The sequence below is a fragment of the Carassius carassius genome, chromosome 4 (assembly GCF_963082965.1).
Source record: "Carassius carassius chromosome 4, fCarCar2.1, whole genome shotgun sequence".
Classification (NCBI taxonomy): Eukaryota; Metazoa; Chordata; class Actinopteri; order Cypriniformes; family Cyprinidae; genus Carassius; species Carassius carassius.
In genome coordinates, this window is record NC_081758.1 from 33457178 (window position 1) to 33471933 (window position 14756).

General features: G+C 36.1%; 1 protein-coding gene across 4 annotated transcripts in view; it reads left to right on the forward strand.

Annotated features, from left to right (window-relative positions):
* LOC132139874 (rho guanine nucleotide exchange factor 9) overlaps nucleotides 1–14756 on the forward strand; it is a 34989-nt gene that overhangs the window by 9333 nt on the left and 10900 nt on the right. For 2 of the 4 annotated variants that reach the window (XM_059548539.1, XM_059548540.1), the window contains exons 2-4: nucleotides 6198–6377; nucleotides 6707–6790; nucleotides 13898–14113. In XM_059548539.1, the coding sequence (XP_059404522.1) occupies nucleotides 6198–6377; nucleotides 6707–6790; nucleotides 13898–14113 (480 nt within the window). Of the gene's footprint in view, nucleotides 1–6197; nucleotides 6378–6706; nucleotides 6791–13364; nucleotides 13813–13897; nucleotides 14114–14756 lie in introns of those variants that run through there. The other 2 variants (XM_059548541.1, XM_059548542.1) reach the window with 2 other exon arrangements.

Here is a 14756-nt window from a genome sequence, read left to right on the forward strand (position 1 = left end):
TCTGAAGAAAATTCTGTACAGTAAATAGAAAGAATATTGATGGTGGACCGATAATTCAAGCCCTTAAAGGCTGTGTGTATCTGCATGTCATCGCACGCGCACACACACACACACACATGTACACATATACACTTGAACAGCAGCAATGGAGTTTAGATATCAGATCAGCCGAGAACTCTTCACATTTAACCACAGCATGTTGTGACACCGAGATAACAACTGCGGGGATGTGTATCAAATGCAGTTGCTTTATACAAATCAAACTGATTTTACTCTTTCTGCTGACAACATAAAATGTTTTTCTCTTTAAATTTGCAAAAGATATTTTTTTACAGCTTGGCTGCATCTGAAACAGAGAGAGAGAGATAGAGAGAGAGAGAGAAAGAGAGAGAGAGAGGAAAAGATCCTGGAGTTGTAGGGGTGAAATCTTGGAGCTGATTATGTATGAGTGTTTCTGTGTAGAAAATTACCCAGCCATCATCTCAAGTCACTGTCATGGGCTTGTATATGTGAAAGTCAGCAGGAAGCAATACTATAACGCCTCTTTTCTTTACTCGAGCGTGGAAGCCATGGTTACTCAAGCACAGCGTCTCTAAGGCTCTGTGACCTTGTACATTGTCACTTACTTCCTGTATGAACACAAAGGAACCGTGAGATCCAGTTCATTTCAGATCTGATTTGTAACCGGTTCAGAAGAGAACAGCCACAATCTGGGTGTCAACTGGTGGTGACAGCCACATTCGGTATATTTCATTAAATTAACAGTCACAATGGAATGTTTTGGTTGGGTTGAGGTGTGCTGTTTGAATGAAATTGTTGCCAATAACTAGCAGTCTGTTATAACCACTGATCTATTAAAATTATCTATAGAAGTGAAGCCATCGTGCCACAATATTGGTATTCCCTAGAATTCTTATACATTTTTTTGAATTAATAGAAAATCACACAATTTTAATGAGAAAACGTACTGTATGCTTTGTATATGCATACCTTAATTTGCCTTGTGCAGTTATTCACTGTTTATGTAATTTTGTTGTATTTATTATAAAGTAAGCTAACTGCAGATGTTTCCAAAAAAAATATTGAAGCAGTTTATGATTTAAACTCTGGTTAAATTAACAAATATTTCAACATATGTATATACATTTTACTCCTATGGAAACAGTAATGATAGTAAAAAGCAATAGAATTTGTCTGAATTAGATGTTGCTCAATCAGGACATTAAATACCTACACATCATAACTTATTCAGAGAAATAATGCTGACTATATACGGTATGAACTTTTTTAATTTCCAAGATTTGAGTTTCAAAACAACATAGAGCAATATAGTAATAGAGGGTTATATCGCAATATTTATTGTATATTCAAATCAATTTCTGATACTAATACCAGATATATATTCATGTTTAATATTTCCTTCATAATTAAGTACATAGAAAAAATATATTTTATGTTATATACACCCACCTAAGCATTTTCATTACATCACTTATCCTGTCCGAAAAGACCATGAACACTGCAGATAACATCTGAAGTAAAAATTAATTTACATACACATATCTTTAATACTAATCCCGTGTGACTGATACTCTTCAAATCGTATGATTTTAGGTCAAGGTTTTTGCTGTTCAGAAAGCTATGAGCAATCCAGTCATTATGTAGATCAGTGCTTATAACTAGCTTTTTTTTTTTTTACAATTCAATAATGGGATAGTTTAACAGTTTGATATAGTTGATATATTTTATTTGTAAATTATTTGTATAAAAGATTTGCATAAATATGTTTGTTGCCTAGAAGCAAAATTTTGTAACAATAGAATGGATGTGAATGTAAAAAAATATTTATTATACACTACTGTTCAAAAGTTTAAAACCAAGTCTTTTTTTTGTCTTTTTTTTTAAAGAAATGTATACTTTTGTTCAGCAAGCACATTAAATTGAAAAGTGACAGTAAAGACTTTTATATCATGTTAAAATAGTTTCTATTCCAAATAAATGCTATATTCTTCTAATCTTTATATTCATCACAAAATGTCAAAACAGTGTTATGATTTTCCTCACTGAAAATAATATAAGAAATAGTTCTTGAGCACTAAAGTATGTTAGAATGATTTCTGAAGGGTCATGTGACACTGAAGACTGGAGTAGAGTCTGCTGAAAATGCTGCTTTGCCATCACTGGAATACATTACATTTGAAAGTACACTGTAAAAGATTTATTGTCAAATTAACAGTAACTTACTGGCAACAATTATCCAGGAGATGCTGTATTTCATTCAACAGTACAATTACTGTAATACTAACTACAGTAGTGTTTAGCTTACTGTAATATTGAATACAGCATTTTACTGTATTTTTTTACCATTTTAAAGTACAGTATTATACTGTTGATTTTTAATAATACTGTATAGTATTATACAGTTATGAAATGTTATTTTAATTTTTTTATAGTGCTACTGTATAACGTTTAGAATTTGTAGAAAACCTGTAAAAGTGCTAGTTCAACTGCTGATGGGAAATAGGAAAAAGAACAATTGAAGATTTAATTGCACAAAACAGTTTATTTAAAATTTTTAAACAATACATTAGTAAAAAAAATAATGACAAATATCTAACTAACAAATTAAAAGACTAACAATTTATGATAAATCATTAAAATCACAGAACAATACATTAGTAACAATAGTATATAATACAACAATAAAATGTCTTTTAAAAACAAGACTAACTAACAATTTATAATTAAAAAAACCCCACAGAACAATACATTAGTAATAATAATAATAATAGCATATAATACAACATTAAAATATGTTTTAAAAACAAGACTGAAGAACAATTTTAATTAAAAATTGAAATAACTGTGACATAATGCAACAATAAAAATCTGTTTTTAAACACGACTAATTAATTCATAATTAGTAATTAAAATCAGTGAACAATTCATGAAAAAATTAATAGGTAAAATACAAACTTACACAACTCAGTAGAACAAAGAAAGAAGGTGAGGATGAAGGCCAAGTGAGGAGGGCTGGTGTCATGTGGAAAAAGTCACGCTTCTGATAATCCTGCAAGAAATGATAAGCACAAATCAATCGTTGAGGCCAAACATACAACTAATCATCAAAAACCTCACATTATCAACACCTTTAAATGATGGGAAAGAAGCAGTTTCATCAGATTCATACTCGTTGGTATCACTCACTGCCATTATAAAATTTGGATTCGTCAAGATATTGATTAACATTTCTCAGACTGTGTTTATTTTCAGTTGAAAGTGAACTAATCCGTTAAAAAGTAATTCACATTGTGATGTATCTGGTTGCCAAAACCGAAAGCAATAATGTCAAGCAATTTTACACTTACCTCAGGAAAGACATTTAATGAATATATAAACTGATATGATATGACTGATATGAAACATTTTATCAAGATAATTTTTGTTCATTTCAATCAGCCCTATGAAACAAAAATGAGTGTAAACTCCATGAATAAAATGAGCACAGCACACCTGCAAATCAAATAACCGCACTGCTGTTTCGGTGTGTCTTTCAGAAATCAGGTATTGTTTTACTTGTTTAAAAAAATGTTACAATTATAATTTAAAATATATATATAAATTCTGTGAGTTATACAAACCATATTTGTTAAATGAAAACTTTGAAGGGAACAGAATTACATTTTAAAACGGACTTCATTTTTTCACAAACATTTGGTTATTTCTGGCCTTTTCCACCATTTTTAAGATTTTTCTAAATACAAATTGAGACACAAATAATTCTGAGATTACTACAGATATTGCTTTGCTCCTTTGCACACCCCTATTATTACTCTTACCTTAATGATTCTGCCAGACATATTGTGCAAACTCCCTGACGAAATATGAAGCTTGTAGGTTTAAGGCTGTGATTTTCCTCCCAACAATCCTCCCGCTCTTTCTGCTCACCTTGAACTCAGAATTGCATTTCGAATTTTCAGTATTTATCCTGACAAGAAACCTCTAAATAGAAAAAAATAAAAAGATTTGTGATCACAATATGTAGCATCATCTTTAATAAGTCATGTCACAATAAGGGATAAGCTCTAAACATTCATTTATGCAAAAGCCCATTGGTGTTACTAGTGGAAATTAATTTGTAACAAAAGTGTGTGAATGAAGTGAAATTTGTTGGGCCCTAGTAGTCTGATCTTTTTTTTTTGGAGTCTCATGAACCTAATAACATCCCTCTCGCCTGGTGTTAAAGGGTTTATTACTCACTCTCATGTCGTTCTACACCCGTAAAACCTTCGTTCATCCTCGGAACACAGATTAAGATATTTTTGATTAAATCCGATGGCTCAGTGAGGCCTCTATAGACAGTAACGTCATTGAACATTGAACTTGAATCTTTTGTTTCGAATCAGTGATTCGGAGCGCCAAGGTCACGTGATTTCAGCAGTTTGGCATTTTGACACGCGATTCAAATCACCGATTCGAAACAAAAGATTTGAAGCAGTGTTTTGAAATCACCCATCACTAAATATCGTTGAAATGTCGTTATTGTATTTTTTAGGCGCACAAAAAGATTTATCGTCGCTCTATAATATTACGATTGAACCACTGAACTCACATGAACTGTTTTAAATATGTTTTTAATACCTTTATGGATCTTGAGAAGTTCAATGACGTTGGGGTCTATAGAGCCCTCACTAAGCCATCGGATCTAATCAAAAATAACTTAATATGTCTTCCGAAGATGATGATATAGAACGGGGTGGCGAGCAGAGTTCAGATCCAATCCTAATTAAAACTCGCCTGTCTGTAGCATTCTAGTAACCCTTCAGACCTTGATTGTCTTGTTCAGGTGTGTTTGATTAAGGCTGAAGAAAAACTCTGCAGGGCTGCGGCTCTCAGGACCGATGTTCACTAACTTTACCCCTGTTAACATCAACGCACGGCACTTCTTCTAAACTAACATTAACGCTATTACTGACATTTTGGTTTGCAGACAACAAAGATATTTACAAGATATTTACGGCGAACTTTACAGACAGTGTCGCGAGGCGAAGGCACCCTCAAAGTTGCTCAGAGAACTGAAAGAGTTCTTCACAAAATGGCAGTTTGTGGTTGTTTTTCGCGGTCATTTCGTATTACTGTATTTAAATTTACAGTAACATGTCGCAGACTACATTGAAAGAGTACTGTACACATACACTAAAATGTTGAGTATAAACCTTGAATATCGAAATAAAGGTCAGCTATTCTAAACTAACATTAAATCTATTAGCTAGAATGTCTGTTTGTATGAAAATATTACTATGTATTACTCACCAGATGAAGCACGTTTCCAGGTCGCAGAGAAGACACGATGTTTCCGACATTACAGGAAAAACTCTTTAAAATGCTTCTCTTGCAACCCCCACTGACAGAAATTAAGAGTGTTAATCCATATCACCCAGTCCTGAATTTTTTTTTTATGTAGGAATAGCAGTTTTACCTGCGAAATTCTGTGTGGTGTTTTTCGGGGTCAGTTTGCACTGCTGTATATTGATTCACAGTAATTGATAATTTCCCAGAATGCATTGCAATTCTACGGTAACATACTGTCAACCGGGTACACAGTACTCAACTGTTGAGAATACAATATAATACTGTGAAAACAACCAAATCTACAGTAACACACTGTACACAGCTTATACAGCAAGAAACTGTTGAGATTTACAGTATAATACTGTGTAAACAACAGAAATCATTTACAGTGTACATTAAAATAGAAAACAGTTATTTTATATTGTACAAAATATTTCTTAATATTTCAGTTTTTACTGTATTTCTGATCAAATAAATGTAGCTTTGGTAAGCATAAGAGACATCTTTCAAAAACATTAAGCAATTCTATCAATCTCAGTTTTTTGCTGTTAATACTAAATATGACTATCAACTTGTCTCAGCTAAAAAAAAAAAATATTTTTGGTATTTTGTTTATCCTATCAACCTCGTTTTCCCCCTTTTTCAAAACTGAACCAAAGCAGCTGAAACAAATCCAAAGATACAGAGTTATATCTCAACACCCGTCAGTTTTGTTTCCAGAGAGCTGACTGTGGAGTGGAAGCCAGGATGTGACTGTTTGATGTTAATCCTGAATGTTTGTGATGTTATGTAACTGTTGACTTCCTGTAGCTTATCCTGCGTCTGCTCCATATATCTTTCTGTAGTTGGTCAGCGGAGGCTCTGTAGTGAATGCCGAGGCAGTATGGGACCATGTGACTATGGCTGACCGGGAGCTGGCCTTCAAGGCTGGTGATGTCATAAAGGTGTTGGACGCCTCGAATAAGGACTGGTGGTGGGGTCAAATCGAGGAGGAGGAGGGCTGGTTTCCTGCCAGCTTCGTCAGGGTGAGTCCATCTCTGACTTTTAACACTTTCCGTCTGACATATATCTGTCTGATGGCCACCTGTCTAACAAACACCTTTCTAAGACATATCTGCAGAACCACAGCTGTTTTCATATCCAATACCGTTTTTAACTGAATAGAAGTTAAATGAAAGCTGTTTAAAAGAGATGCAACACAATATAGAAATTGACAATATAACCAATTTTCAGGTAAATAATTCAATATTAAAGACATACAGACACACCTCAGTCAGAAGAGGTCACATACTTCCGTTTAACCTCCATCTTGAACCCAAACTCTTGTTTGTGTTGCTGTTGTTGTTTCTCTAAGGTGGAGTCCCACCCCCCTCAAACCAAACAGCTTTTTTATATCAACCCTGTCGCTGCATCACGCCTCACAAACACCACAGCTAAGGTGCGTTTTTTTCCCCAAAACCACTGCTTACCGTTTGACCGTTGAATGCATCCCATCGCTTACTGCTCACATGCTGTCGCTGTGTTCCAACGTTTCCTTTCAGCCACAGTTGCTGCGCTTCGCTTCCAAGGCAACTTATCTTCTGTCTGGGTCTGTCAGAAAATACTGAAATAGGAAAAAGATTTTGTTAATGTAATGCTGACTCAATTAAGACATTTAACGATGACTATTATCAGTATTTCCCTCTTTTCTGACAGTATTTGGTGACATCTTGTTTTTTGTTGGTCTTAATTTGAGCCTCTCTGACTGCTAAAAATGTCTATTTTTAATCATATATATATATATATATATATATATATATATATATATATATAAAGAGAGCTACAGAGGAAGAAAACTCAAATATAGATTTTCCGATAGAAGTTTAAACATAAACCCTCAGCTACAACAACAATTTCATCAGGCCCTTCAGTGATTCTTCCAGCATCTCTCCTCCACCTCTAAACCAGTCCTCAAATTGTGTCAAGGGTCTCATTGGGGTCCCATTTCAAACACTTCTTCCATCTCTACCTTTTCTCTCTCCATAGTAATCCAGTTTTATGCATGTACCCCTCCAACTCTTGTATATAATATAAACCTAAGCTGTATTTAAGTGTCTGTTGGATTTTGAGTGTTAGGTTATCAGTTAATATAAAACCCAGCTCCAATTTTCATGAGTAAAAAGGAGGTATTATGAACATGTTGCACAGTAAAACTAAAATAATAATGGTGTGTGTGCACAACCATTTGCCGTTGTTGATTTTCAGTTTTTTTAGGTGTGTCTAACATTAGTTTTTAGTTATAGAAATTGAATAAAGTAATCAAATGTAAAACAGCATTGCATATTTGACTGTACAAATTAAAGATTAGTCTTTATTAAAGATAAAAAAGCTATTCAGTCAAGAGCAGTGAGTGATTTCTTTGTTGTTGCTGTTTGATCAATATTAAGAAAGTGCTGTCACTTTAAGATAATGCACTGATCCAGTGCACTGATACAGTAGGCCTACATTTAGCTGGCTATGTCTGCTATAGGATGCTCACCAAGACAAGGCATTTTTACATATTTTTTGTGTGAATTTGTCCATTTAAACACAATACTTCAGAGAGAGCTCTATTTGCACGCATTCTGTGGCATGGGTTTTCACCATGACTGTATAAAAACGTCACGCGTAGTCTCGTGAAGAGTGTTTTTGAAGCTTAAAGTGTGCAGAGCGGGCCATCATCATCTTGGCAGCGCATCACCGTGCGACTCTCCTGGACAATCGAAAATGGGCAAAAAGGCGGGAGCTGGTAGCTGAAGCCACGCCCACCTAGCTCGACAGCGGTGACAGCAGCTGCAATCCACCTGTCACTCAAGTGACCACGCCCTTAATTATGCAGAACTTTAAGGCTTAATATAATTTAAACGGATGAGTTATAAAGATGAATGTGCAGAATGTGCATCCATCAACAGAAATATGCATTAGCTGAACCCTGTTTGTCTTATTAAACAAACCATAGATGCGTTGTCAGATTTAAGTTGAACCGTGGTCCTAGCGCATGCCGAACCATGTGTGGAGAACAGTACGGTTTGATTTTTTTTTTACCACGATCCCTCTACATGCTACATAAGACATATTATAATGCAATTTATATATAATTTATAGAAATTAATACTTTTATTCAGCAAGAATTCATTCAATTGATAAGTGACAGTAAAGACAGTATTCATCAAAGAATTCTAAAAAAGTAATGCGGTTTCCACAAAAATATCAACACTGATAAAAAAAGAAAGGTTTTTTGAACATCAAATCAGAGTATTAGAATGATTTCTGAAAGATCATGTGACACTGGAGACTGGAGCAATGACTGGTGAAAATTAAGCTTTGACATTGCGCAATTAATTACATTTTAAAATACATTAAAATAATAATTAATTATTTTAAATGTTAATAATGTAAGTTAATAATGATACTGTTTTTTGGTCGAATTAATGCAGCCTTTCTCTGAGAAATTCCAAGCTTAGCACCGAAATATGAACATAAACCCTTTTATTGGGGATAATGGGTGAAAGGATAAAAAGTGTAGGATGAGATTTGCTTATGAAAGAGGAGTGTGTTTGTAAAGGTGGAGCGCTCTTTAATGGGATTTTTATGTAACTTGGGCTTAACTTTGGCTACATATGTTGAGCTTCCTAAGTGCATTTCTCAGTTCCCCTTTTTGCTTTCTTCTTATATTTCTCTTTCCTATCTTCTCTTACAATCATCTATCCCCCTTCCTCCCCAAACACACACTCACGCAGATGGCAGGTTGTGTAAGCCACTCTCTCGGGCATGACAGGTGTGAGAAAATCTCTTCGCGAATATCACCTGTGTCCACACAGACAGATACAAATTTAACACACACACCGACACACACACACACACACACACACACACACACACACACACACACACACACACACACACACTATATCAGTCTGTACAGCATAGTCTTTATTTTGACCCTTTGGGCATCTTTTATGCAACATTGGGAAAAGACAAGAAGAAACAGACAGGAAAAGAAAGAGTGTGAGAGAGATGGATGCGTTAGAGTCTGAAAGCATTATGTCACACCAGTTGGTGGCGCTGGCCTGCAGGTTTAGCGTTTCTCTCCTGCTGAGACCTGGAGCTCTCGTGTCATCAGAAATCATTGCTCACTGTTTACTCACAGTCCACGCACAACACAAACTGTGCCTGCATACGACGATCAGCATCATTGTCAGGGTTAGTATTAAAATTGTCAGTATTTACAGTGGCGTTAATAGTGTTTTAATAAAGAAACATTACATATATAAAGACAAGCACAGCTTAAATGTGAGGTATGCATTTTATTACTTAGCAAATGCAATTCTTGAAAAAATGACTATTTGCAGTCAGATGAGGTACCTGTTTTTTGTTGTTGTTTTTTTGTACAGTCTGACATGTGAACTTGAATTGTAGGCAGGACTACGGATTTGTTGTTTAACTGATATTTTTCTAATTCTGTTTGGTGGTGCTAGTAGCACAAACCCCACACACTTCACCTTTAATCTGGAGTTTAACAATAATCTGGAGTTTAACAAGACAACATTAAAATACTTGAATATATTTGAGCATATCATTAAAATCAAAATGCATTTAATACACATTTTTACACATTTATTGAAGTTCCATATGAATTTCTTGAACTCCAAAGCTTTACGTTAATATCTAGAATATTTTAAAATAAATTCATTAAAAAATATATATATATTTTACATTTTTTATCTAAATAATAATTAGAAAACAAACATTAATTACCCCTAGATGTGTGTTTTTTCAAAGTCCTTTAAGTTCATTAGAGTGACTCAAACCACAAAAACTATAAGTCTGTTCGACTGATTTCTTTCGAATTTTGCAGTGTGTGCATTTGTGAATCAGATTACACTGGTCATGCTTTGCGTTTTTGGTCTTTGTTGTAAGATGCTGACACCTTTACACTGTATTCTCTGTTCTGCTGTGTCTTGTGTTTCTCTTCTCTGTTCAGTGAGGTTGAGTCATGAAGCATAAAATGAGACGTCACTTTTCATTAGAGGACAGGAGAGAAGAATAGACAAAAAAATAAAAACAGATTTGGGAGCTTTGGGAGGAGATAGTGAGAGAGAGAGAGAGAGAGAGAGGCTAAAATGGATTGGACACTGTGAGGAAGGAAAGAGAAGATTGAAGTTGGCATGTGTGTGTATGTGTGCGCAGGTGTGTGTGTTCAACATCTGCATCATCAATGTTCTTCTGATTCCTCTATTTCTTGAAACAGACAACCGTAGCAACACACGTTGTGTAGCCAGGCAGCAGGATCACTAAACTAAGCCTTTCGTTTGATGAGGATGAGGACGGACAGCTAGCAAGGGTAATGCACTGGAAAGTTGCGCTGAGGCAGAGGTTTCGAGGTATACAAGTATAATTTGAGATTTTAATGAGATCTTAATCTGAGAAACAGAGATTAGATTAGACATCAAATCCATGACTCTGTGTAGAAACAGAGTGTGTGAGACATAAAGAGAGAGAGAGGGCGAGGGAGTTGTGTATTTATGAAAATCTATTTTTAATTTTGTCTTTTTTTCCAGTATTTGTGACTCCAGATCAGGTCCGCAGCAGTGTTTGTGTGTGTGTGTGTATGTATGTGTGGGTCAGATTTTGTGCTATCTCTATACGATCTCAGTGTCCCTACAAGGTTAACAAAACCTGAAATCTCCTACACTGTGGGGACCAGCCAACAGTTTCCATGAAGAATAAAGCTTAAAGGGACAGTTCACCTGAAATGGAAATTCTGTCATTATTTACTCATTCTCATGTATGCTGCCCCCCCCCCCCCCATAAAACTGGTGGAAAACCCTTCAATAGCAATATTCAGAACTTTTTTATGAGTTGAATCAGTTGATCCAGTTCACAAAATATGTTTGAATTATTCAATCACAAATAGTATTGATCTGTTTCTCACTGACTCAGTGATTTAGTCACAATGGTTAACAAATGTCAGCGACCAATATTTTCTTCAAAAATTCACTTTTAGTGGTCCACAAAGGAAGAAAGTCATACATGTTTGTAACAACATGAATGTGAGTAAAAGAGGGTAGAATTTCATTTTTGTGTGACCTTTCCTTTGAATAAAGGGTATAAAATAATGTTTTAAAGGGGCAGTTTGCAATTATTTTTGATTATGTTGGATTTTTAAGGCTAGTAACATGAGTCCTCATCTCATGTACTCAAGTCATCGCAAATGTACATGATTTGACATATTTTTCAAAATTATTACTCTTTTCTTAAAGGTGCCATGTGCAAAAATTTAGGTAAAAATATTCAAAAAATTACCTACACGCATCAAAAGTATGAGAAGAAATAAGGGCGATGATGTAATTAAAAAAATGTCAAGTTATAGTGCTGCAGAGATATCAACCTTAATTAGCAGTAGCATTACTAGCCCCGGCCCGACAGGTGTCGTAATACCAGTTTCGGCCATGGGAGGCAGTATGCGGGCAACATAACCACCAGCCAACCTGCAATACACGAATAACTCGCACGGCTTGTGGGCGTACTTATACCTGATGTCAATCATGTGGAAAGTACAGCCCACTACTTCAGTTCAGGGAAGAGAGCGCAAGGATGACTTAAGCCCTTGGCAAGAGACCACCACCCACTACAGGGAAACAACCGCGCTCGGAATCACAAATCAAATCCGATAAGAAAAGGAGCCGAACCAGAGTAAACATCGGCACTGCTTTCAATCGCTGGAGACAACTGATGGACCTGAAAGAAATGAGGTTCGACACCGAACTTGCAACATTTCTTTTGGATTGGTAAGTTAGATGCTGTTAGTATTTCGCTAGAAGTTAGTTTTATATGTTTGTGTATTTTTTTTCGGGAAGTTATAACATAGAAATGTATCGAAGGCTGTTCTATAAACGTGCTAATGTTAGCGATGGCTAACCGTAGCTGCGTTTGATAATTAGCTAACTATAACTTACCCATTTTTTTATATCATAAGTAACCTGCTCTAACTAGTCTGTTGGTCTCCGTGTCCTCTTTGCTTCGTGGTTTTTCTGTACGTGAGAAAATTGATGTGTGGCGTGAAAGCGTGTGAAAAGAGTCAATTGCGTGTGTCTCACGGTGAATGCTTGAGAGTTGGCAGCTCTGGTTACGTTGGTTGGCGCTAGCTTGGTCAACATCAGCTGTCTGATGTTGACCAATGATGTTGACAGAATGCTGTCTGTCAAATTAATTTAATTCAAATAATGTGTATATACAACTCAATGTAATATGAACAAAACAAATATGAACATATTCACTGGGAAAGGTGAAGGGGAGTAGCTTGAAGATGTCATGTTTCAAAATCACTTGACATAACCAAACGTCCTCTGGAGGCAAAACGTCCTCTTATAGGCTTCAGCTATGCTCTAGGGTTGTTGTGAAGGTAGGGGCGGAGCATAGAGACTATGCCGTTTCTCGTTTGTTACTCTAGAGTAGACCAATTCACTTTATTGAGGCATACTGCCCCCATCTGGTATGGAATGTGGAGTATGACTTGATTTTTTTGCCAGATATGACAGATGGCACCTTTAAGGGAACAAGTTCACTCAAAAATGAAAATCATGTCATCATACACTCATGTTGTTCCAAACCTGTATGATTTCCTGACAGTTCCAAACCTGTATGATTTTTTTTTTGCAGAACACAGTAGAAGTTATTTTGTCAAGTGCTTTTTTGTCCATACAGTGGAAGTCAGTGGTAATCAAAATATTCTTCAAGATATTTTATTTCATATTTCACAGAAGAAAATAAGTCATAGAAGTTTGGAACAACATGAGGAGAGATTATCTGAGTGAATTAAAACAGCATTTTCATTTTTGTGTCAACTATTCATTTAAATTATACCTTTTATGCCCCTTTAAAATGTACAAAGTTTCTGTGATAGTATTAAGAGTAGAATATATCAATATAACTAGCTCAGTTTACAAAATGGTGCATATACATGCGTTTTTATTGTGTGTTCACATCATGTGTGTTCACATCAGTTGACTCACCTGGGAAAGCAAATGATAGGTTACATAATCAGGGCAAATAAAATCACATCAGATTCTTTCAACTAAACACACAGACACACACATATACTGTGTTCCCAATGTGCACTTCTGTATGTCCCTCCTTCTGTTCCCTTCTCCTGGCTTATGTGTGTATCTTGGCTGCTGTGTAACAGGTCCAAATGTAGATTCATTTAAGTCCTTGTGAAAACAGATTTTATAATTGTTTACTGCAATGCCTTTAATGTGGATATATGCAGCTGGGACCGGTGCCACCAGAGGGCACACTCTGACTCTTGTTTTTTTTTTTTTTTCTTCACATCAATGTAACTTTAACCCCTGAAGCTTTAAAAGCCCTATCTAGACCTTTTGTGAAAGCAATCATTCAGGCCGTTAACTCTGGATGCTCTGAGCCGGATTCTAATCGAACGTGAGCACAATTAATGTGATTACTTTAATTGATAATAACAGGGCTTGAAGCTCAAGTAATGTCTGTCTTAATGTGTGTCTTGTAGTTATGGGTAAATCAGGAGGAAAACACCGTGGTCGAGGCTGCCGAAAGCTCCAGCGAGGTGCAGAATGGCCATGCAGAGGCTAGTCCAAACCCCAGCACCAACTGCTTGTGTCTGGGCCAGGCCACTCAGAACCGGGACCAGATGAGGGCCAATGTCATCAATGAGATCATGAGCACAGAACGACATTACATCAAACATCTGAAGGACATCTGTGAGGTAAAAAACACATACCAGCCCTTTCGAAGCTCAGAAGACCTGATTGAGTTCTCTTTTAAGCATCATGTTTGGTTGTCTCAGATGTTTCTCCTAATATTCCAGAGAAGAAATATACATAAACACAACTGAGGCTTTTTAACTGTTAAAAGTATAAAACTATAAAGTTTATGTAAATTGCATAGCTCAGATCATTTGTTCTTGTCAGAATCCGATGAGATATGTTTGAGGTTCTCTTACGAGAGTTCTCTCGTACTGCGTCTTAGCTAAGACGCTACGGGAAAAGTCTCTTTTCACGAAATACTGAAGCAAAAAATTATCCTTAATTTTGAATTTTTGTAAAGCGCATTTGCAGCAGCACACAGCCATAGGCGAGACGGCTCGCTCGCTCATTGGCTGCTCTGCGGCAACTGCACAGCCTATCGAGCGCAGGCTGAAAAAGAAAGAAAGAAAAGTGAAGTGACATTCAGCCAAGTATGGTGACCCATACTCAGAATTTGTGCTCTGCATTTAACCCATCCGAAATGCACACACACAGAGCAGTGAACACACACACACACACTGTGAGCACACACCCGGAGCAGTGGGCAGCCATTTATGCTGCGGCGCCTGGGGAGCAGTTGGGGGTTCGATGCCTTGCTCAAGG